At 43.8% G+C, this 25,730-nt stretch overlaps 1 protein-coding gene across 2 annotated transcripts in view; it reads right to left on the bottom strand.

Moving 5' to 3' along the window:
• Positions 1-25,476, bottom strand: part of LOC142656484 (kinesin-like protein KIF19) — a 45,707-nt gene extending 20,231 nt beyond the window's left edge. For both annotated transcript variants that reach the window (XR_012849690.1, XM_075831422.1), the window contains exons 1-10: positions 25,380-25,476; positions 24,852-24,998; positions 22,952-23,032; positions 20,439-20,549; positions 20,262-20,349; positions 16,644-16,780; positions 11,459-11,584; positions 9,023-9,217; positions 7,466-7,618; positions 6,096-6,218 (exon numbers count right to left, since the gene is read on the bottom strand). Coding sequence is in view for 1 of the 2 variants with exons in the window: in XM_075831422.1 (XP_075687537.1) it covers positions 6,096-6,218; positions 7,466-7,618; positions 9,023-9,217; positions 11,459-11,584; positions 16,644-16,780; positions 20,262-20,349; positions 20,439-20,549; positions 22,952-23,032; positions 24,852-24,893 (1,056 nt within the window). In the remaining variant the exon portion in view is untranslated. The remainder of the gene's footprint in view (positions 1-6,095; positions 6,219-7,465; positions 7,619-9,022; positions 9,218-11,458; positions 11,585-16,643; positions 16,781-20,261; positions 20,350-20,438; positions 20,550-22,951; positions 23,033-24,851; positions 24,999-25,379) is intronic.
• Positions 25,477-25,730: the final 254 nt, after the last annotated feature.

The following is a 25,730-nucleotide window of genomic DNA, read 5'->3' as shown; positions in this document are numbered from 1 at the left end:
TCAATCTCCATTAGAATATTACATGGATACGGCTTCTTTAGGTTAAAGAAGGTCTATAGTGTACACAGAGCCCTGAATTGCTATTCAGAACTGACATCATTATTAACCATTTTTTTTATTTTTCATTTTCATTTTTCACTTCCCGCCTTCCAAGAGCCATAACGTTTTTATTTTTTCCATCAATAGAGTGTTGTGAGGGCTTATATTTTACGGGAGGTGTTGTGGTTTCTATTGGTAGCATTTAAAGTACCATATAATGTACTCGGAAGCTGAAAAAAATTATTTGCGGGCTGAAATTGGAAAAAACTGTGAATCCTTCATTATTTTTTGGGTTCCGTTTTTACGTCTTTCACCGTGTGGTAAAAACAACAACAGCAATACCAATTTTGTTTACTTTTTTTATTTTTTTATATTACTTTAGAGGAAAAATGGGAAAAGGGTTTTTATTTTAAATTTTTGGTTTTTTTGCACTACTAAAAACTTTATATCACTTCTTTTTACACATTTTATTAGTCCCTCTAGGGGACTTGAACCACCGATCGTTAGATCGCTGTTACAATATACTGGAATACTAATGTATTGCAGTATATCGTCATTTTTACAGGCATCTGTTAAGCCCTGCCACAGGCAGGGCTTAACAAAGGCAGAATGAAGGCAGGCCTGGGGGCCTTCATTAGGCCCCTGGGCTGCCATAACAACCATCATCACCCATTGATCTCGCTGCGAGGGGGCGATGAGCTGTCGGAGGGGGCCGCCCCCCTCTTTTCAATGCCTCAGATGCTGCGGTCGCGATTGATTGCAGCATTCGAGGGGTTAAACAGCTAGGAACAGCGCAATTGCTGCTCCTGGCTGTTAGTCCTGGGTGTTGGCTGTAAAACACAGCCGACACCCGGAGCATATGGAGCGCGCTCCGAACATCACCCCCACACACACACCATGACGTACCGGTGTCTCCTGGTTCGTCAAGGGGTTAATTTCAGCAGTTTATATAGCCGATATGACGTATGTGTAACATGTGCACCAAGAGAATTAGCATACAATAGAATATGTTTACATTACACAATGTGGTATCATATACAATGGGGTCCAGATAAGGTGGTTTATCATACACCGTGTTCCAAATTATTATGCAAATGTTATTTTTCACTGATTTTCCTAAATAGTCGATGCAAATGACAGTCAGTATAATCTTCAAGCCATCAACCATTGGAGTATAATGCAAATTTTATTGAACAAATCTCCTAATGATAACAGATTTTTTTTTAGAAGTAAAAAACTCAAAATTCACTGTTTCAAATTATTATGCACAACAGAGATCAAAACATTTTAAAGGTTGTAAAGAGAACTAAAATGTTAATTTGTTGAATTTGCAGCATCAGGAGGTCATATTTACAGAAATCAAAAGCTCTTTCAATCAAAAAAAACTTAACAGGCCAAGTGACATGGTAACATAGGACCCCTTCTTTGATATCACCTTCACAATTCTTGCATCCATTGAATTTGTGAGTATTTGGACAGTTTCTGCTTGAATATCTTTGCAGGATGTCAGAATAGCCTCCCAGAGCTTCTGTTTTGATGTGAACAGCCTCCCACCCTCATAGATATCTTGCTTGAGGATGCTCCAAAGGTTCTCAATAGGGTTGAGGTCAGGGGAACATGGGGGCCACACCATGAGTTTCTCTCCTTTTATGCCCATAGCAGCCAATGACACAGAGGTATTCTTTGCAGCATGAGATGGTGCATTGTCATGCATGAAGATAATTTTGCTACGGAAGGCATGGTTCTTCTTTTTGTACCACGGAAGAAAGTGGTCAGTCATAAACTCTACGTACTTTGCAGAGGTAATTTTCACACCGTCAGGGACCCTAAAGGGGCCTACCAGCTCTCTCACCATGATTCCAGCCCAAAACATGACTCCGCAACCTCCTTGCTGACGTCGCAGCCTTGTTGGGACATGGTGGCCATTCACCAACCATCCACTACTCCATCCATCTGGACCATCCAGGGTTGCACGGCACTCATCAGTAAACAACACGGTTTGAAAATTAGTCTTCATGTATTTCTGAGCCCACTGCAACCGTTTCTGCTTGTGACCATTGTTTAGGGGTGGCCGAATAATAGTTTTATGCACACTTGCAAACCTCTGGAGGATCCTACACCTTGAGGTTCGCGGAACTCCAGAGGCACCAGCGGCTTCAAATACCTGTTTGCTACTTTGCAATGGCATTTTAGCAGCTGCTCTCCTAATCCTATTAATTTGACTGGCAGAAACCTTCCTCATTATGCCTTTCTCTGAACGAACCCGTCTGTGCTCTGAATCAGCCACAAATCTTTTCACAGTACGATGATCACGCCTACGTTTTCTTGAAATATCCAATGTTTTCATACCTTGTCCAAGGTATTGCACTATTTCACGCTTTTCGGCAGCAGAGAGATCCTTTTTCTTTCCCATATTGCTTGAAACCTGTGGCCTGCTTAATAATGTGGAACGTCCTTCTTAAAGGAACAGTGTCACGGCAAAAAATTTTTTTACATCAGTTTGATTTTAGTGTTTTATTAAAAACTTTTATATTTATTTGTGTGTTTTACTTTTTTTTATTTTTGAACTTTTTCTTCCCTATGGGGGCTGCCATTTTTTTTCCATTTCTGTATGTGTCGATTAACGAACCATACAGACATGGAATACGGCAGCTACAGTCCCATAGTGAATGCGAACGGGGCCCGTTCCATCCACTATGCTGTACGCCGTCTGTGTGGGAACGGCGCATGTGCCGCTCCCACACAGTCCAAGTTGAACTGTGCGCTGTCCGGCGCCATTTTCCTGTAGACCGGAAGTCGCGGCCGGACAGTAAGATTACTACTTCCGGTCGCGGCGGTAGCAGACGGAGCGGACGGACCGGAGGGAGCGGCGGCGACTGGAGCAGGTAAGTTATTTCTGTGTATGTAAGTGTTTTACTGTGTGTTTACTAGTGTATGTAAACCTACTACACTGTGTGTTAGCTCAAAAAATGGCGACACACAGTGTAGGAGGTTTGACCGTTCAATCCCCTAGTTTCTCCCGGCACTAGCCAGGATAAAGGAGGGGTGATTCTGTGAGCTCACTAGAGCGAGTGAGTTTTCTCAAATTTTGCAGCATAAAGCAATGTGGTTGCTTTACAACATGCAATGCTGCAATTTTGGGAATTGCTCCATCTAGTGACCAGCACTGGGAAATATTATAAATTAGAATCTAATTTATAATATTTCCTGACTCGTGAAAAAAATCAAAAAAATGAGAACAATGTTTAATCACCTATACACTAATTGTTTAACTAAAAAAAAAAAAAAAATGTTTTCTAGCGTCACATTCCCTTTAAAGAGGCTCTGTCACCAGATTTTGCAACCCCTATCTGCTATTGCAGCAGATCGGCGCTGCAATGTAGATTACAGTAACGTTTTTATTTTTAAAAAACGAGCATTTTTGGCCAAGTTATGACCATTTTTGTATTTATGCAAATGAGGCTTGCTAAAGTACAAGTGGGCGTGTTGAAAAGTAAAAGTACAACTGGGCGTGTATTATGTGCGTACATCGGGGCGTGTTTACTACTTTTACTAGCTGGGCGTTCTGATGAGAAGTATCATCCACTTCTCTTCAGAACGCCCAGCTTCTGGCAGTGCAGACACAGCCGTTTTCTCGAGAGATCACGCTGTGACGTCACTCACTTCCTGCCCCAGGTCCTGCATCGTGTCGGACGAGCGAGGACACATCGGCACCAGAGGCTACAGATGATTCTGCAGCAGCATCGGCGTTTGCAGGTAAATCGATGTAGCTACTTACCTGCAAACGCTGATGCTGCTGCAGAATCAACTGTAGCCTCTGGTGCCGATGTGGCCGACACGATGCAGGACCTGTGAGTGACGTCACAGATCTGCACTGCCAGAAGCTGGGCGTTGTGAAGAGAAGTGGATGATACTTCTCATCAGAACGCCCAGCTAGTAAAAGTAGTAAACACGCCCGATGTACGCACATAATACACGCCCAGTTGTACTTTTACTTTTCAACACGCCCAGTTGTACTTTTGCAAGCCTCATTTGCATAAATACAAAAATGGCCATAACGTGGCCAAAAATGCTCGTTTTTTAAAAATAAAAATGTTACTGTAATCTACATTGCAGCGCCGATCTGCTGCAATAGCAGATAGGGGATGCAAAATCTGGTGACAGAGCCTCTTTAAGTAGTTTTCCTTTGATTGGGCACACCTGGCAAACTAGTTATCACAGGTGTCTGAGATGGATTACAATGATCCAAAGAGCCCTAAGACACAATACCATCCATGAGTTTCATTGAAAAACTAATAATTAAATGTTTATGACACTTAAATCCAATGTGCATAATAATTTGGAACACGGTGTATACAATGGTGCATGTTTACATAATGAAGCAAAAATAAGGTTATGTTAACACATGTAATCCCTGTCTGTTAACTGACACAGCAGAATCAATAAATGGTTAACTGCTATTATCCTAAAAGTTACCATTCTCCACATTGCTATATTAGCAAAAAGTTTAATTTCTTAATTTTTCCCTATCAGAAATCACAGTTTTTAAAGCCTTTTTAAAGCCTTGTCTGTTTGAGAGAGGGAATGTAATGACCAGCGGGTTATTGACCCACTGTGCTACTCAACCGGTTTGACTTAGGGCCACCTCTAAGGTCGTTGTCTAAGTAGCCGCCCTGGCATTCACCCTTTAACCCCCGTATCTGCACTTCGTTGCAGGCAGACTACCACGTTGCTACCTCTTGAGGTGGTTCCGGTGTGAGTAGCAGCTGGCCGAGAGGGTCATGAGACAATGGTGAAGAAGTCACCGTGGGAAAAGGCACTGCAGATAATACCTTGGCAGACGGGTGTAGTCACAGTTCATAACAGGTAGCGGGTCTTCAGGCTTGCAGCAGGATAACAGGTTGCAAACAGGTAGTAGGACCCAGGCTTGTATCAGATAGCAGGATACAGGCTGGCAGCAGGATACAGACTGAAAGCAGGTAGTTGAATGTGGACTGGTAGGGGGGAGCAGGATACAGACTGGTAGCGGGATACTAACTGATAGCAGGTAGCGAGAAACAGACTAGTATCAGGTAGCGGGTTTCAAACAGGAATCTTCGCAGGAAACAACTAAGTTGCACCAAGACACCAGGTGACCAGAGGAGCTGTCTTAAATAAGCCCAGAGCATCAATGATTGGTTGAGGAGCATTGTGCGCCCTATGAGGCATGCGGCAGCGAGCAGGCGCACGGCCACAGGAAGCAGGGCAGAGGTGCTGGCGGGCAGGAGCAGCAGATGGACCAGGCCGCCAGCGGGAAAGGTAGGCAACCCGGCGGCGGGACAGGAAAAGGGAGGAGGCACAAATACATAGGGTATGGCACTGAGAGAAGAATAGGGAGAGGAAGCAGCTTCATAGGGAATGCCCACTGAGCTCTGAACTTGCAGCTGCACAAGCAGGCATGTCAGATAAAGAAGGTATTTCAAATAAAAAAGCAGCACAAAATTGTTGCGTCCATGGCCGCGAGCCGTCCGGTTTACTTACCCCCCGACGCCCGCAGCCATGGATCTGTGGATAACTTACGCACCGGTCCGCTGTGTACCGTAGGGTGCGCGCGCATGCTCCTAGCCCGCTCATGAAAACACTCATTATCATCATCAACTCACATGATGTCCTGGACTATAAGAACGCCTCTGCCCTTCTGATCCTTGTCATATCCTAGTTTGTCTAAGCAAATGGTCTCCTAGTGTTTTCCAGTTCCAGTGTTCCCTGTTCCTGTATCCTGTGCTATCCTGGTCGAGTGCCGTGCTTAGCTGTAGTCGTGCTGTATCTAGACCTGTCCTACTACTCTATGCCTGACGTCTACCTGCTACCTAGTCCCAGCCGAGCCTGCCTTGCTACTGTCCGAGCTGCCACAGGTACCCTATACGAACTATATACTTGCATCCTGTTGGCCAGCTGCCATACCGCCAAGGCGGTATGGCCCAGTGGGTCCACGAACTCAACGTGACAAAAATCAGTCAACAACATAGTTCAACTTGAACCTCTCCAGGTACCATATACCTCTCACCATGGCTCACCCTTGTCTTGATGTTCTTGGCTCTGCTGGCATAGATCAGGGTGGTGCGGGACTCCTCAAATGCGGCAGCAGCAGGGCTGATGTGCACTATCATAACGGTTCTGCTGTTCCCACCTAAAGCGTCCTGTAATAGAGAGAGCATTTGCTGCGGCATCGTCATTCGAATTTGTAATTAGAATTTCACAGATCTACATTACATTTTCAATTTAATCAGAAATCCATAATTGATATAAATTGGCCCCAGCTCACAGATTTTCATTAAATATTAAAAAAGATTGTTCTGTTGTCTTAAGAGCATTACTTATCTATACGGGTCTACTGGGTTTTATAGGAAAGTATAGTAATGCATTCAGCTGCATAAAATACGAAGTTGGCAGCTGGTGGCACTCCATCTGTTCAGAAACTACAACCCCCAGCATGCCCTGCTAGCCACAGGGCATAAAGTGAATCAGCAGGAAATGTAAGTATGTGAGTCATCCTCTTCTATGAAGTTTATAAACATTTTTAGCTTGAATACATGGCCCGTTGGCCAGATTGCACTGACTAGACTTTATTTGTGAGATATTCTTGAAAATTGTATAAATAAAGAATTAAAAAAAAAAAATCTGTTTGGCTGTTTCTTAATTATCTCTTTCTAGGAACGGCTGGCAGCTAACATAGGTATACTTGACAACAATCCCTTTTTGCCGGGACTGTCCCTTGAACTGGACCATAAAGGGGCATAGATTATGTGAATATTGTATTAAAGGGGGCGTTTCTGACCATTTAGGGGGCGTTCCTGTGTTGACAGTGGGGAGGGGCTTCTAAATGTCCCACAGCTTGGGATTCAAATGTAGGTAAGCATGTAAAGGAGTTGTCACCCTGCTTTCCAAAACCCCTGAATGGCTATTTTTCCTAGTTATGCAGTGATAATAGGTGTGGTGGTTGTATGACACCACAACTAGACAGATTTAGGAGTATGGGCATGGCTCTGTTCACATCTGCGTCAGAGGCTTCATTAGGAGCCTTCGTCACAGATTCCGTAGATTTTGTCCAGCAAAACTCCAGACACCGTGACGAAAACCGCCATGTGACAGATCCGGCGGCTTTGGTTTTTCGCTGTTCGGCTCCAATGACAGAGCAGAACAATCGTGAAACCCTGACGCAGATGTAAAACAGAGCCTAAGTGGGTTGGCAACCCATGTGGGAAATGTAATGAGGTTCTCGCCGCTTATAAAAATATGGGATGCAACCAACCTGGTCAGGATCGCCTCTCCCCTGGGCCCCATAGCAGCTGCCAGATCTGCCTCTATGGTACGTATGCCTTGGTACCCGCCATACCCAACTATACATCAGGTAGACCAGCAGTTATATCAGTCCCCAGGGATGTACCTTTAAGAGTCGAGTCAATTTGCTGTCTCTGTAGTTTATATGATGGGCATGGCTTCCCCCTCGCTCACTCAGCGCTGTAATACAGTTTCCAAGTGCTAACAGGGAGCGATTAATATGTGCCCCTTCTTTCATTCTCTGGCCTCGGTTTTGTGTCTATAAAGTAAATACAGAAAGCAAAATCTAAAAAGATCCTAAAACTCTGAAACAGGACTAATATACAGTATGTGATTTAGGATGACAACAACAAGATAAGTATAATATGATCAATGGGTGGCAATGCTCGATTGTTTAAAGGGTAACTAAACGTTCAACAAACTTCTGACATGTCATAGTGACATGTCAGAAGTTTTGATTAGTGGGGGTCCGAGAACTGAGACCACCACCAAATCGCTAAAACGAAGCGGCAGCAGCCACTTAGTTTCTGTTCAGCTTTTTACGGAAATCGATGTAGCCGTGTACGGACTCAATAGAAAGTCTATGGGCCCGTACTCCGATACATCGCCTTTCCGGAAAAAGTCGAACAGAAACGAAGCGGCTGAGCGATCACACAAGCACTTCTGCCGCATCATTTTAGCAATTTGTGGGGGTCTCAGTGCTCGGACCCCCACGAATCAAAACTTCTGAAATGTCATTATGACATGTCAGAAGTTTGTTGAACGTTTAGTTGGCCTTTAATTGGTTATTCGTTATTATAATGGTTACATTATCAGAACAACCATGTTTATTGCTGCAATGCATCTAAAATAAAAAATTTAGGCAACTTTTTACATAGTCTTGATTAAATATCCCCTACTGTTTTCAGTCTACAGCCCCTATGCAGATCTATGGGTTTCAATGGTTACAGACTGCAAACAAACCACAATATGGGTAAGTAGGGGGACAGATAGAAGGGAGTATGCCAGCAGGATCAGATTACACCGGGTTTGCATATATCTCGCGTGCATTTTAGTGAGTTTGCCACTGTGGAGACTTCTTAGAGGTTGGTGGATGTAAGAACAACTATGGGTCTTGCGTGATGGGTACTACTGTGGATACTGTGATTATTTACGTGAGACCAGTGGTGATACTAGCACCATGAGTCTTTTGCCCCATGCCCTGGATCTCCTGGCACCATCAGTCAGTAAATTAAATTTTCTCTGTGTTCTTCGCCAGTGCCCAGTAATGCCCTAGGCATTTTTGGAGTCAACCAACCCCCATGCGTTAGACTATGAGCAGGAGTGGTTTAGAAGACGTGAGTTTGTATTCAAGAAAGGGGGGGGGGGGGAGGGTGCACAATTTTACTTTCTGCCTAAAGACCCTTTTATGCGGGTCGATGATGGGGGGAACGGAACGCTAAATCGGTGCTCGTTTACCGGCAGAAATCTGACGGTGTAAAAAGACCTTTAAGCAGCACAAAAGATAAAATCACCCCTGGTTGTCACGTCTACTTGTGGCACCATATGGTCATGGTAACCCCGATACTGGGGGCTGGTGTGATAACTACCACTGCAACCCCAGAAGTTACATCACTGGACCTTAGAAGTCTTGGTGGCTTACAATACACATAGAAGTCAATACCTGGGCTGCTCTCTCTGACCCCGCGAGGTCAATCATAAACAGCTTTCCGATTCTCAATTCATCATGGACATTCTGTGATTTGCTCCTGCGTTTCACAGTGACTTGTAATACTGCGTGGGACCGGGAAGACGTCGTGTTAGCAGCAGTAGGTTCTTGCGTCCGATGTCTGTTTCCCTTTTTTAACAAGAGCATGGACTGAAAAATATAGCGGTAAATGCATGTTAGGCAACTCTGTTTGGTATTTCCCTACCAGGGTACTGTCTAGTTTTAATTTTCCATGACATTATATTACAAAAGAATCCTGAAATATTGCAGTTTTCACACTGGCCTGATTCTGAGGATAAAAATGAAAGGTAACATCGCTATTATAAAGCTGGAGGCAGATAACACAGGATCCACCAGGGACAATAGGTGATGGAGACAGTTCAGCTCCTCCTCCCTCCTCCCCCTCCATGACTACTGCACATGGCGCAAAGCATGCCCACTACACTCTACCAGAAGTCAATAAGGCGTTTTCTGAATGAGGTTTCTTATGTCCAGTTGCCTGCTATAAAGCAAATTTCTGGAACTGCTGTTCACACCTCACAGCAGCGTGACTATTGATTCATTTCCATATTAACCACTTCCCTCCGCTTTATTCTTCGGGTAAATAGGATTACGGCAATACCACTTTTACAAGGAACATACTATTTGTTAAAAATAAAATTTGTTTTGTGTCGCCATATTTTTATAGCCCTAACCTTTTTATTTTTCCATCGATTGAGCGGTATTGTGGCTTATTTTTTGCGGGACGAACTTTCGTTTCATGAGACTTTTTGATCGCTTTTTATTCAATTTTTTAGTGGGAGATGAGGTGACGAAAAAATAGCAATTCTGGTATTTTATTTTATTTTTTACGGCGTTCATCGCGCGGCTTAAATAATGTCACATTGTAATAGTTCAGACTTTTACGGATGCGGCGATACCAGTTATTTACATTGCTTTTGGAGGAAAATGATAAAAGGTTTTATTTTTTAATTTTTAGATTTTTTTTATTTTATATATATATATATATATATATTAAAAAAACGTTATTTAACCGTTGTTAACTTTTTTTTATTAGACCCCCTAGTGGACTTGCACCAGGGATCAATGTATCGATTGCACGATATACTGCAATACTTATGTATTGCAGTGTGTTGTGTTTCTGAAAGTGTCCAGGAGTACAATGATGGCAGACCTGCACGCCAACAAACATCACATTGCAACTCGTCGCACCGGGAGGTGCAATGGAACGTTAGAAGGGGCCGTCCCCCTTTTTCGAACTTCTTGGACGCTGCGGTGCTATTGACCCCGGCATCTAAGGGGTTAAACTAGCGTGATCCTGTTCGTTAAACCGGAGTATCTGCTGTTACATGCAGCCAACATGCTCGTTCTACGGACTGGACTCAGCCCGTGAGCCTGCTCTATACTCCCCACCCGACCTCTGCCGTATATATACAGCGTATATAAGTGGTCATATAGTATTGCTTCTAGAGAAGAAGATCTCCGAACTTATGGAGCCTGTAGAATAGAAGTGCACGTTGGCGGCTCCGTACTAAGAAACCATACAGCCTCCGAGCTCTACCCTACAGGCTCTATGCACAGGGGTCATTAAATACGTTTCTAGGCCTCTAGTGGGTAATAATAATAATATCCCTGGTGTATAGTGTGTTGATATTTTCATCTCTGGCATCTAGTGGGTAAGAATATTATCCTTGGTGGTAAAGCGGTCAACTGCGCAGCTTCCAACAATGTCACTGAGCTGTAATGAGATAATGTCACAGGAGCTCTGTATATACCTGCAGTGTCATGAGGGTGTACTCGATCCGACTGATGATGTCATCAGTTTATGCACACAGTTATTATTGGATATCTAACCCGGAAAAAACAGATGTTCCCTAAATGGCTGTTTTTCTCTAAATTCAGACAGGTGCAAACCAAAGCATTGGAGAGGCCTATCCATATTAGGGAACTGCATAAATAGCAATTCCCTAATATAGTGTTATCGCTGGAAACCTTCCTCCAACCTTTGTTACGTTCTGTGTATTGAGAGTCCCTGGACTACACAGTGATATTTTGTGCGCAATGCCCAAATGTCCTCTGCGTGCCACATTGTGCAACTCAATGCATATCTAAGTCTGTGACGCATGATATTAGCAGCTATTTTCCTGAGCTTCATTTCTATAGACTATAAACTTTAGATCAGTGGTCTCCAACATGTAGCTTTCCAGTTGTCACCTTATGCTGGGAGTTGTAATTTTGCAGCAGCTGGAGAGCGGGTTGGGAGACCACTGCTTATGGTGTTTATTCTATTAGTGGTTTCTTTGCAGGTAGCGCCAACTTGTGGTGAAGTAAGAACACTACATGGCTTTTAACAAAGCAGTACTGTCAATGTGTGTTTGCAATGGTATTCACCTCTTCGGCATTGTGAGTGAAGAATTCAGAAATCCCAGCAATCTGCACATTTCCTTTAGAGTCCTCCCTAAGCTCCAAAAACCCAGAAGAAGGGTTTAATAGGTCACGGATTAACTCATTGTAGATCTGCAAGTTTGAAGAAGCCACATTAGTCGCTGTGACATTAACCCATTCTTCCCCTACATTACACATTCAGAAAAGGGAAGACGTTTGACTCTTATGATATTGTAATAAGAAAAATATATGTGAACCCAAAAAATTTGACCATTTAAAAAGCAAAATTTTTCACTAGAAGAATATCTGGGTCCATCACATAACTTTATGTTCTATAACTCTGCTTTTAATCCAGGGACAGACTGACTACCCGGGTGTTAGAGCAATGCCGATGGTCAGTGGGGGGCCACGGCTCCTTGGTCAGTTACAACATTCCTTAAAGGGAAGGTGTCATGAAATTTTAAATTTTTTTATCATATTGCTTTTAATATGATATTAACATAAATTTTATTTATTTGTGTTGTCATGTTCTACTTTTTACTTTGTTCTTACTTTTACTTCTCTATTGGGGCTGCCATTTTTTTTTCATCTCTGTATGTGTCGATTAACGACACATACAGAGATGGAATATGGCACATACATCTCCATAGAGAATGCGAACGGGAGCCGTTCCATTCTCTGAAGTGTATGCCGCTCCCACACAGACTAAAACTAAACTCGTTCGCAGAGCGAAATCCGGCGCCATTTTTTTTTTGGACCGGAAGCCGCTGCCAGACAGTAAGATGACGACTTCCGGCCGCTGCTTCCGGCCATATGTTCAAGGAAGTGAAGGCGCAAGGAATAGGAGCAGAGGCGCGGCGGCAGGAGCAGGCAGGGCCGCCATCAGGGATTTCAGGGCCCCATACAGCTAAATTTTCTGGGCCCCCCTACCGTGGCACCGCCTGTTAACGGTACTCCGTCCAGCACTATATCATGGTACCCAGTGCTGCCATCAGGGGGGTATTAGGGGTACTGATGTGAGAGGCCCGGCCAAACCTGATTGAAAGGGGGGCCGGCAACTGCCGCGACTTGCCTTTGGTAGGAAAAAACAGGCCCCGGCAATGGGGCCCGTTATTTTCACCAAAAGAATGTCGTGAGCTGCGGGCCCCCCTTTCAATTAGGTTTGGCCGGGCCTCTCACATCAGTACCCCTAATACCCCCCTGATGGCAGCCCTGGGTAGCATGGGGGTCGTCATGGGGGCTGTCAAACACCGCCCGCCCGCGCGACCGATCGCGCGCACCCGCAAACTCCCGCGCGTGCGCACCCGCGACCGCGCGCACCTGCGACCGCCTGGAACCGCGCACCGAATTTTCAGGCAGATTTTGACCTGCCCACACTATCTTGCCGCGTTTTTTTGCTGCGTTTTTTGCCCGCGGCGATTGAGGACAGCAGACAAAAAACGCAGCGAAAAATGCATTTTCTGCCTCCCATTAATTTCGATGGGAGGTCAGAGGCGGAACCGCGGCAAGAAAGGACGTGCTGCTTTTTCTTTTTTCCGCGACTGGCTCCCATTGATTTCAGATTAAATCAATGGGAGGCGGTTTTGGAAGTTTTTTGGTGCTAATTCTGACGCAGTGTCCGAGTCAATATCAAGGCCCAAAAACTCTGTGAACTGGGCCTGATTGTTAGGGCTTATTCAGACGAACGTGTAATACGTCCGTGCAACGTGTGTGATTTTCACGCGCCTCGGACGGACCTATGTTACTCTATGGGGCCGTGCGGACTGTCAGTGATTTTCACGTATCGTGTGTCCGTGTGTCCGCTGCGTAAAACTCACGACATGTCCGATATTTGTGCATTGTTCGCGCACCCATTGAAGTCAATGGGTGCGTGAAAATCACGCCCAGCCGTATAAACTATGAATGAAAACAGAAAAGCACCACGTGCTACAAACATACAAACAGAGTGTCATAATGATGGCGGCTGCACGAAAATCACGCAGCCACGCATCATACGCTGCTGACACACGGAGCTGTTATGGACCTTTTGCATGCGCAAAATGCCACGTTTTTTGCGCGCGCAAAAAGCACACGCTTGTGTGAATCCGGCCTTAGGTTAGGAACACACTAGGCATGAACACTGCGGATTTTATGCAACACATTTTATTGTGGATAATCCGCAGCGTATCAGTCGCAGCAGAGTGGATGAGATTTGAACAAATCTCATCCACACGCTGCAAAAAAAATTGACCTGCAGTGTGGCTTTTTAAGCCGCAGCGTGTCAATGTATTCTGTGGAATCGCTGCTCCTCTGTTGCGGAAATGCTGCGGTTCTGCTGCAAAAATCACAAATGAGAAAAAAAAAAGGCACTTTTTTACATTTATAAAAAAGTTTAGACTTACCCCGGCCGTAGTTTAGGTGACGCATCTCTCTCTTCTGAACGTAGCCCCGCCTCCTGGGATGACGCTGTAGACCATGTGACTGCTGCAGCAGTCACATGGGATGAAACGTCATGACAGGAGGCCTCGCTGCCCTAAGGGTAGAGGATCGCGTCGCCTAAACTACGGCCGGGGCAAGTCTAAACTTTTTTATAAATTTAAAAAAGTGCCTTTTTTTTTTTCTCATTTGTGATTTTTGCGGCAGAACCGCAGCATTTCCGCAACAGAGGAGCAGCGATCCCACAGAATACATTGACATGCTGCGGCTTAAAAAGCCGCACTGCAGGTCAAATTTTTTTGCAGCGTGTGGATGAGATTTGTTCAAACCTCATCCTCTCTGCTGAGACTGTGATACGCTGCGGATTGTCCACAATAAAATGTGTTGCATAAAATCTGCAGCGTTCATGCCTAGTGTGTTCCTACCCTAAGGCCGGATTTACGTTGCGCATGCAAAAGGTCCATAACAGCTCCGTGTGTCAGCAGCGTATGATGCGCGGCTGAGTGATTTTCGCGCAGCCGCCATCATTATGACACTCTGTTTGTATGTTTGTAGCACGTGGTGCTTTTCTGTTTTCATTCATAGTTTATACGGCTGCGGAAGTGCTGGGCGTGATTTTCACGCACCCATTGACTTCAATGGGTGCGTGATGCGCGAACAATGCACAAATATCGGACATGTCGTGAGTTTTACGCAGCGGACACACGGACACACGCTGCGTGAAAATCCCTGACAGTCTGCACGGCCCCATAGAGTAACATAGGTCCGTGCGAGGCGCGTGAAAATCACACACGTTGCACGGACGTATTACACGTTTGTCTGAATAAGCCCTAACAATAAGGCCTAGTTCACAGAGTTTTTGGGCCTTGATATTGACTCGGACACTGCGTCAGAATCAGCACCAAACAACTTCCAAAACCGCCTCCCATTGATTTAATCTGAAATCAATGGGAGCCAGTCGCGGAAAAAAGAAAAAGCAGCACGTCCTTTCTTGCCGCGGTTCCGCCTCTGACCTCCCATCGAAATCAATGGGAGGCAGAAAATGCATTTTTCGCTGCGTTTTTTGTCTGCTGTCCTCAATCGCCGCGGGCAAAAAATGCAGCAAGATAGTGTGGGCAGGTCAAAATCTGCCTGAAACTTCTTTAAGGAATTTTGAGGCAGATTTTTTTTTGCCTGCAAAATACTCTGTGTGAACAGGGCCATACTTAAACAGCACTTTGAGATACTTTACTCACTGTGTCAGAAGAACTGCTCCCACTCCAGTCCTCGTCAGGCGATGTCTTCCAGGCGAGGTCTTCGGTCCAGACGTCCAGTCTTTCGCCTCCAGCCAGGCTCCAGGTAAGTTGTGTCCATGTCTGCGCGCGCTTCGTTCGCGGGTGCGCGCGCAGGCGATCGCGGGTGCGCGCGCATGAGCTATCGCGGGTGCGCGCTTTCGCGGGTGCGCGCGCGGGCGGTCTCGAGTGCGGGAGTTCGATGGTGCGCGCTCGCGGACGCTTGCGAGTGCGCACGCGCGGGAGTTTCCTTGTGTGCGCGGGAGTTTCCTTGTTCGCGTGATCGGTCGCGCGGGCGGGCGGTTTGACGGCCCCCGTGACGAGAGGGGGGGCCCGCAGCTCACGACATTCTTTTGGTGAAAAAAACGGGCCCCATTGCAGGGGCCCGTTTTTTCCTACCAAAGGCAAGTCGCGGCAGTTGCCGGGCCCCCCTTTCAATTAGGTTTGGCCGGGCCCCTCACACCAGTACCCCTAATACCCCCCTGATGGCGGCCCTGGGAGCAGGTAATTTATGTTCGTGTATGTGATGTGTGTATTATGTTCGTGTATGTTCGTGTGATACTGTCTGCTGAGCACTGTATCTAATCCTCCTACACTGTGCAGTTGCTCAGAAAATGGCGGCACACAGTGTAGGGGATTTGAAGATTCAAACCCCTCCTTCTCCTGGCACTAGCCAGAATAAGGGAGGGGGGATTGTGTGAGGACACTAGAGGGAGTGTCTACCCCAAATTTGCAGCATAAATCAATGAGGTTGCTTTACCACATTGACCATGCTGCAATTTTGGGAACTGCTCCCTCTAGTGGCCAGCACATGGAAATGTTATAAATTAGAATCTAATTTATAATATTTCCTGACTTGTGAAAAAATTTAAAAAAATTAAAACAATGTGTAATCACTTAAATAATAATAATTGTTTAACTAAAAAAAAATAAAAAAAAATTCTAGCGACACATTCACTTTAAAGTGATATTGCAACAATACACATATGACGTACGTAGCCTGAATTCTACTCCAGAGCTGTATTCATAATGTTGCAGCCTTCTGGTGACCAATCTGTTAAGACACCCCCCATACACATCAGATAGTTGTCCAGTCATGCCGAAATTGGCAAAATTGTCCGACTGTCATCTGATGTGTATGGGCACCCTAACTCTTTTAGGAGCTGTTAGGGGGGTGTCTGCCAACAAGCTTGTGGACTGTTTCCAATAGTAACCAGCAGCTCTGGGCTATAATACAGGCTGTATTTACATTTTTTTTCTGTTTGTACTGCATTGAATATGGCTTCAGTACACAATGTGTGCCGAAATATTAATAAACAAACTTTATGAACGAGCTGCATTCATATCGCTCAATGTATGTAGACGGTCAATAAAGCCCGCTGCATAAAAGTACATGTGTACATAAACACAGCCCGTCCATACATCCCCCATTTGGACAGAATTGCCACAGGATATATTGTGCAAGGTATATTTAGTGCTAATATAAATGATAGCCACATGTTTACCTCTAGGTACGACATTGATACAGAATAATCCATACTGTCACTAATCTCCTCAATGGTCCTGAAGAGATCAATCAGAGTTCGAATAAATATTCCGGGCTCGCCATCCATTCCCAGCATCGTATATGTCTTACCTGTGCCTGAAGAGGTGAACGAGACAAGTACAAGTTTCATGATCTTGTGATGTGTAGACAGACAGAGGTAGATTAGATAGATAGATAGATAGATAGATAGATAGATAGATAGATAGATAGATAGATAGATAGATAGATAGATAGATAGATAGATAGATAGATAGATAGATAGATAGATCATAATCAAAGTTTAAAAAAATGGCATAATTTAAAAAAAGAGTTTATATAAAAAAAAACACGTATTAAACAATATTTTTATAGAATGACATATTACACATTTTCTATTTTTCTCGTTAAGCACACTTGGATCATATTTTTTTTTTCAAAAAGAGATGTACTGGAGTTTTCTATTAAATTTACTGATACCAAAGGGATTTAATGAGAGTATAGAGAATGTGTTAAATGTCATTTTGTATATATTTTTAACACATACGCTACCGTTCAAAAGTTTGGGGTCACCCAGACAATTTTGTGTTTTCCATGAAAACTCACACTTATATTTATCAAATGAGTTGCAAAATGACTAGAAAATATAGTCAAGACATTGACAAGGTTAGAAATAATGATTTTTATTTGAAATAATAATTTTCTCCTTCAGACTTTGCTTTGGTCTTGGAATGCTCCATTTGCAGCAATTACAGCATTGCAGACCTTTGGCATTCTAGCTGTTAATTTGCTGAGGTAATCGGGAGAAATTTCACCCCATGCTTCCAGAAGCCCCTCCCACAAGTTGGATTGGCTTGATGGGCACTTCTTGCGTACCATACGGTCAAGCTGCTCCCACAACAGCTCTATGGGGTTGAGATCTGGTGACTGCGCTGGCCACTCCATTACAGATAGAATACCAGCTGCCGGCTTCTTCCCTAAATAGTTCTTGCATCATTTGGAGGTGTGCTTTGGGTCATTGTCCTGTTGTAGGATGAAATTGGCTCCAATCAAGCGCTGTCCACAGGGTATGGCATGGCGTTGCAAAATGGAGTGATAGCCTTCCTTATTCAAAATCCCTTTTACCTTGTACAAATCTCCCACTTTACCAGCACCAAAGCAACCCCAGACCATCACATTACCTCCACCATGCTTGACAGATGGCGTCAGGCACTCTTCCAGCATCTTTTCAGTTGTTCTGCGTCTCACAAATGTTCTTCTGTGTGATCCAAACACCTCAAACTTCGATTCGTCTGTCCATAACACTTTTTTCCAATCTTCCTCTATCCAATGTCTGTGTGCTTTTGCCCCTATTAATCTTTTCCTTTTATTAGCCAGTCTCAGATATGGCTTTTTCTTTGCCACTCTGACCTGAAGGGCAGCATCCCGGAGTCGCCTCTTCACTGCAGACGTTGACACTGGCGTTTTGCGGGTACTATTTAATGAAGCTGCCAGTTGAGGACCTGTGAGGCGTCTATTTCTCAAACTAGAGACTCTAATGTACTTGTCTTGTTGCTCAGTTGTGCAGCGGGGCCTCCCACTTCTCTTTCTACTCTGGTTAGAGCCTGTTTGTGCTTTCCTCAGAAGGGAGTAGTACACACCGTTGTAGGAAATCTTCAGTTTCTTGGCAATTTCTCGCATGGAATAGCCTTCATTTCTATGAACAAGAATAGACTGTCGAGTTTCACATGAAAGCTCTCTTTTTCTAGCCATTTTGAGAGTTTAATCGAACCCACAAATGTAATGCTCCAGATTCTCAACTAGCTCAAAGCAAGGTAAGTTTTATAGCTCCTCTAAACAGCAAAACTGTTTACAGCGGTGCTAACATAATTGCACAGGGGTTTTCAAGTGTTTTCTAATCATCCATTAGCCTTCTAACACAGTTAGCAAACACAATGTACCATTAGAACACTGGAGTGATGGTTGCTGGAAATGGGCCTCTATACACCTATGTAGATATTGCATTAAAAACCAGACGTTTGCAGCTAGAATAGTCATTTAGCACATTAACAATGTATAGAGTGTATTTCTGATCAATTTAATGTTATCTTCATTGAAAAAAACTGTGCTTTTCTTTCAAAAATAAGGACATTTCTAAGTGACCCTAAACTTTTGAACGGTAGTGTGTATTCTTTTATATTACTCTTTTTTTACATTATCCTATTTAAAAAAAAATAAAACATATTTTTATCTATTTATATTATTGTTTTTATATTCTGCTTATTTATGTATAATTAAAAAATGCTGCATACACCTCTTTCTTTCCCTCCCATTGATGTCAATGGGAGGTAAGAGGCGGAAATACCCAAAGAAAGGGCATGACACGTCTTTATCTCGCAAGCATTTTTTACCGCTCGCTGGAAAAAAACGCCTCTGCCTCCAATTGAAATAAATAGAAGGTGTTTTCTGACATTTTTGACGCGGTTTCAGACATGATTTCCGAAGCGGTTTCCGCATCAAAAAAAGGACCAAAACATTCATTGTGAACACGGCCTAAAGGGGTTTTCCACGGCCGGACAAATGATGACCTATCCACCAGTGGGGATCGGTGGGGATCCGACAGCCAGCCTCTGCACCGATCAGCTGCTCCAGCTGCCTCTCTGCACCGGATGTCCATGCCGGAAGCAGATGGCTCCGGTCATGGAATAGCGGCCGACTTCAATGGGTGCGTGATGCGCGAACAACGCACAAATATCGGACATGTCGTGAGTTTTACGCAGCGGACACACGCTGCGTGAAACTCACGGACAGTCTGCACGGCACCATAGACTAACATAGGTCCGTGCGAGGCGCGTGAAAATCACTCGCGTTGCACGGACGTATATCACGTTTGTCTAAATAAGCCCTAAGGCTGGATTCACACATAGCGTATTTATTGCAGATTTTGTTGCAGATTTTTTAACTAAAGTCAGAAATGGTTTCAAAGGGATTGGGAAATATAAAGGTGGAACTTACACTTCTCTTTCCTTCTGAATCCACTTCTGGCTTTGACTAAAAAATCTGCAACAAAATCTGCAACAAATACGTCATGTGTGAATCCAGCCTTATACTTTAATAAATTTTTATTAGTCCTATTTGTATGTACTATATTTATCTTGTATTATTTATATAATTTCATGATAATTACAGTCTTTACACTGTTTATTATGCCACTAGTAAAATGTTTTGCACCAGTACAACATTTGAACAATTTTATTCTTAAGGATCACTATTTGTATTCATTTATTTTACATTACACAGTAGTTGCGATCCGCTCTTATCGCAGCACCACCCGAGTTCCGGCGGGCGGAACGCATACTGATATTTACTAGCTGTTTCCATGGCAACGCTATCTGAGTTTCGGCAGATGGAACACAAATTGATGTGACTTGATTTTTGTTTCTGTCTCTTGGACGGCGCTCCCCCCTCTTATTTTTAGAGGTCCAACAGAGAGATAGACAGACGAGAGAAACAGATTAGAGAGAGATAAAAGACATCTAGACAAACGCTTTCTCAGCATCATCGGTGATATTCGAACAGATGTAAAAAAAAAATTGGGGAATTTTTTTAAATTCAAAATTACCTGTTGGGCCATAAGCAAACACAGTGGCATTGTACCCAGAAACGATGCCTTCTACCAGACTTTTTGTAGTTGATTCATACACACAGTCCTAAAAAGAGACCCATTTATTAACCATGAGAGAACTGGTTAATGGATCTGTACATAGTCCAGATCTCTTATAAGTGAGAAGAACGTTACCTGGGAAGCATATTGGTCCAATACCTCATCGAACACAAACGTTTTCTGCCTGGAACGATTCGCCCTCCAGACATCATGGGGATCTTCATTCGGATCCTTCAACAGTAACATCTAAAAATGAGTAGAAATCTAGAAGTCTCAGCTGCTTATACAGGACACCAGTTATACAGGACACCAGTTATACCGGACACCAGTTATACCGGACACCAGTTATACAGGACACCAGTTATACAGGACACCAGTTATACCGGACACCAGTTATACAGGACACCAGTTATACAGGACACCAGTTATACCGGACACCAGTTATACAGGACACCAGTTATACAGGACACCAGTTATACAGGACACCAGTTATACCGGACACCAGTTATACCGGACACCAGTTATACCGGACACCAGTTATACAGGACACCAGTTATACAGGACACCAGTTATACCGGACACCAGTTATACAGGACACCAGTTATACAGGACACCAGTTATACAGGACACCAGTTATACCGGACACCAGTTATACAGGACACCAGTTATACAGGACACCAGTTATACAGGACACCAGTTATACAGGACACCAGTTATACCGGACACCAGTTATACCGGACACCAGTTATACCGGACACCAGTTATACAGGACACCAGTTATACAGGACACCAGTTATACCGGACACCAGTTATACCGGACACCAGTTATACAGGACACCAGTTATACAGGACACCAGTTATACAGGACACCAGTTATACAGGACACCAGTTATACCGGACACCAGTTATACAGGACACCAGTTATACAGGACACCAGTTATACCGGACACCAGTTATACCGGACACCAGTTATACCGGACACCAGTTATACAGGACACCAGTTATACAGGACACCAGTTATACAGGACACCAGTTATACATTGGTGCCGTTTCAACAATTCCCTATGATGGAATATTCCAATGCGATCACCATTTACATGGTACAATCTCAGAAAAAACATCTGAATACAATGTATTCAGATTGGGAAAAAGGTAATGATGTATTTGATGGATCCAATAATTTTGTCCAGTTAGGTTACAATCACACGGGGCATGACAGATATTATGCGCTTAAAAAATGTGCGGAAATCTATCCGTGTGCGTTGCGTTATGCATCAGGGTGCTTTGTGTGTGGCGTGTCTGTTTCACGCACTCGCAAGCAAATTTTTTGAAATTTTTTTTTCAACGTAATTGATGCGGAAAACACGGACAGAACCTAGGATTTTGAGTTTGTAGTCTGTTACCATGGAGACACATAGGTCCGCATAGAAGCTATATACACAATATTGTAATATTTCCAAAATTGCTTCATTTTTTTACTATTTATATATGTTGAGCACTAAAAAAGATTATGTTGCAGAGGTGAACTTATCCTTGAAATAATATGGTAACTTGGGAGCAGAAGGTTTGTAATAATGGCCAGCAGCAAAGAACAACAACCCCTCTTGTCTCTCTATTCAAGATATATAGCTTATGTAATATAGATCTTTATTCTTCTCATGCCACCGCTCCCCCTATTAGTCAGATAATTCCGCATGTAGGGGGGCAGGAGGGTAGTAGAAGCTTATTTGTAGTATGTGCAGTTTCCTTATATACAAGTAGGGGCTGAATATTCGCTTTAATACTTCTAAAAAAGTCAGCAAGCAAAAACAGGGTAAGCAGTACTATTCCCCGACATATAATTAATATTGTTTATTATGTCTGATGTAAAATGTCACTTTAAGATATAGAATGTTACAGAACTAATGTGTGGACTAATCTATTCCATAGGGAAGAAGGTAACAGAACAGCACGAGCTTCTCACCAGGGAAAATACACTTTTCAGAAATGACAGGATGCCATTGGCTGGAAAATGACATGTCTTACATTATCACTAGGAACAAACAAGCCCAGAGGGACAGTCATCTGTGCACCATGCCTAAATATAAGAGGATCCCGCTGCCATAAAGAAGACATAAGAAAGCAATTTCACCAGGAATCTGCTGTAATGGAGTTGTTTCTGCTTATCATACAATGTATTCATAAGTAGCGGGATTTATGATTAACCATTGCTACAGAAGATTTACATAAAGAAAGACAGGAGTAGATAGATAGACAGACAGAGGTAGATTAGATAGATAGATAGATAGATAGATAGATAGATAGATAGATAGATAGATAGATAGATGATGATGGATGGATGGATGGATGGATGGATGGATGGATGGATGGATGGATGGATGGATGGATGGATGGATGGATGGATGGATGGATGGATGGATGATAGATAGATAGATAGATAGATAGATAGATAGATAGATAGATAGATAGATAGATAGATAGATAGATAGATAGATAGATAGATAGATAGATAGATAGATAGATAGATAGATAGATAGATAGATAGATAGATAGATAGATAGATAGATAGATAGATAGATAGATAGATAGATAGATAGATAGATAGATAGATAGATAGATAGATAGATAGATAGATTAACATTTCTTACTTGTTCGCCGAGTTTATATGTTATGCGTTGCACACCCTCCTGTATTTCAGCCAGATTAAGTGGTCGGATACGCACAGCAACCTGTAAATAAAAGTCAAACTGTTGATAGTTCATAGAGTCTATAGAAAAACAGCTCCAAAAACGGCCGGAAAAAACGCCACGAAAATCGCGAGTGGCTTAAAAAACTTCTGAAAATCAGGAGCTGTTTTCCCTTGAAAACAGCTCCGTATTTTCAGACTTTTTTTTAGTAAGCGTGTGAACGTACCCTTAGGCTATGTTCACACGGGGTATTTTGCCGAGTTTTTTGACGCGGAAACCGCGTCGCAAAACTCGGCAGAAATGGCCCGAGAACGCCTCCCATTGATTTCAATGGGAGGCGTCGGCGTCTTTTTCCCGCGAGCAGTAAAACTGCCTCGCGGGAAAAAGAAGCGACATGCCCTATCTTCGGGCGCTTCCGCCTCCGACCTCCCATCGACTTCAATGGGAGGCAGGAGAAAGTGTATATCTCGCTGTTTTATGCCCGCGGCGCTCAATGGCCGCGGGCGAAAAACGGCGCGATAATTGCCGCGAAAATCGGCGTGCAGGGAGAGGAATATCTGCCTCAAAGTTCCAAACGGAATTTTGAGGCAGATATTCCTCCCCCAAAATACTCCGTGTGAACATAGCCTTACACTCACATGCAGCCTATCCTAGGCCCTGTCTATTAGGGGGGATTCACACGAACGTGATTTGCGTCCGTGCAGTCCGCATGGTTTTCACGCGGCTCGCACGGACCTATACAAGTCTATGGGGGCATGCAGACAGTCCGCTGAAAAAATCTCACGACATGTTCTATATTTAGGCGTTTTTTGCGCATCACACACCCATTGAAGTCAATGGGTGCGTGAAAATCACGCATGCCCCACGGAAGCACTTCCGTGGGACAAGCGTTATTTGCGCAATAACAGTAAAAGAATGAATGTAAACAGAAAAGCACCACGTGCTTTTCTGTTTACAAACATCCAAACGGAGAGTCATAAAGATGGCGGCTGCGCAAAATCACGCAGCCACGCATCCATATGAACAGGGCACACGGAGCTGTGAAGTGCCTTTTGCGCACGCAAAACGCCGCGGTTTATGCATGCGCAAAACCCTCACGTTCGTCTGAATCCGGCCTTATGCTCATATCCTTGGCAGACCTGGGGGGGGTTTTGGTTAGGTCCCTGGCTGCCACTGTGAACCATCGGAAACCCGCAATCACGTCGGGAGCGCCAATGGGCTATTGACCAGGGAATTCTTAGGGGATAAGCAGCCTGGATCGAAGTATTTTACAGCTGACACCCGCTGCTGATGGCAGACATTGCTGTTACTATGGGGCCCTTGGAGAGAGAGAGGAGGCCCAGTACTAATTGGTCCCATACCTTGTGTTACTGGGTTGTGAGAACCTGCGCAGGACCCCCTCTCCAGGGGAACTGCATTGCCAGCGAGTGAGGAATTGCCTCAAAATTTAATGGAAAGCTGGAGCTTCTGTCTTAGGTCGCAAAACCCAGGACCATAATGGGGGTCCAGTTTGTTGGTGCCTTTTGGGAATTTTGTTTTTAAAAGAGATAGGACAATATTAAGGACTATATAAAATAAAGCAAAATAAATGAAGACGAAACCAACATTTGCAGGTTACAAAATAGCGGCTTTTTTTTATAAGAGCGACCGATATCACTCACACCTAGTATATAAATGTATCTGGAGTTACGTGAGATGAAGTAGTGATCATGGGGACAGGGATTTTTCTGGATTTTGTATCAGTCATCCTATTAAAGAACAAAACTTTTAACCTCCTCCCAACCTGACTTGCCTGATAACAGGGAACAACAGATTGCATTCAGCTGTATATAAACCAGACGTTAGGCTTGGATGCACTTACTGTGATTTGATGATACTGAGTGTCGTCTTTTGCGTTCTTCATTCTTCCAGCTTTTGTACTCGGCACAGCCGCGATCCTGGCCTGTGCTGAGAGGAGCAGGATCTGCAATAGGAGCTGCCACCGCTGCCTATTCTACATCGCACAGTCCTGTTAAGACGCAGAGGAAAGCATAAGGCCCCTTGGTAGCATTACATCAACACTGGTTCCTTTGTGCACAGGGGCACTGGGAATATGACACAACCACGTGAGAGCGGATGAAGGCAAAGTACAATGGGATTAAAACAGGTTATTATGTAGCTAAAAAAAATATATAAAATACAGGAGATAACAACAATAATAATAATAATAATAATAATAATAATAATAATAATAATAATAATAAAAATCCGTTATTAATATAATAATACAATATTTGCTTCTAACTCTTCTTGTCGGTTACATCATGAAGAATTGTTCTCAGCCCACATTTACATCCTCTATGTCCATAGCAGTTTTTCCTCTATATGGTAACATAGGAACAGCACCAACCAGCAGAATATAAGTAATATCATCACCACCAGGAAAAGCGAATCAATAAGGTAGATGTAGCTACATGGGTATAGCGTTGCCCGGTAACATGGAGGCTGACGAGACGCACCCGCCCGCATGCTGCCACCACAGTTGGAAGAGCATGTGACAGAGAGACGAAGGTGCAGCAATACATGGGGGCAGATACATTAGCGGTGTAGTCTCTGCAGTATGTACACTCGCTAATATACCGGTTCCCGGTCGCGCTGATTCTGAGATTTTTATAGCGCTGCCGGGGGACAGGAAGTCTAGTTGCACAGTCTTCTTTGATGATGATGATGATACGACTCTTCGTCATTGGACCGACCCCGC

Source organism: Rhinoderma darwinii, chromosome 6 (genome assembly GCF_050947455.1).
Source record: "Rhinoderma darwinii isolate aRhiDar2 chromosome 6, aRhiDar2.hap1, whole genome shotgun sequence".
Classification (NCBI taxonomy): Eukaryota; Metazoa; Chordata; class Amphibia; order Anura; family Rhinodermatidae; genus Rhinoderma; species Rhinoderma darwinii.
The sequence above is the reverse complement of the archived record's forward strand: the minus strand, read 5'-3'. Positions and strand labels throughout refer to the sequence as shown.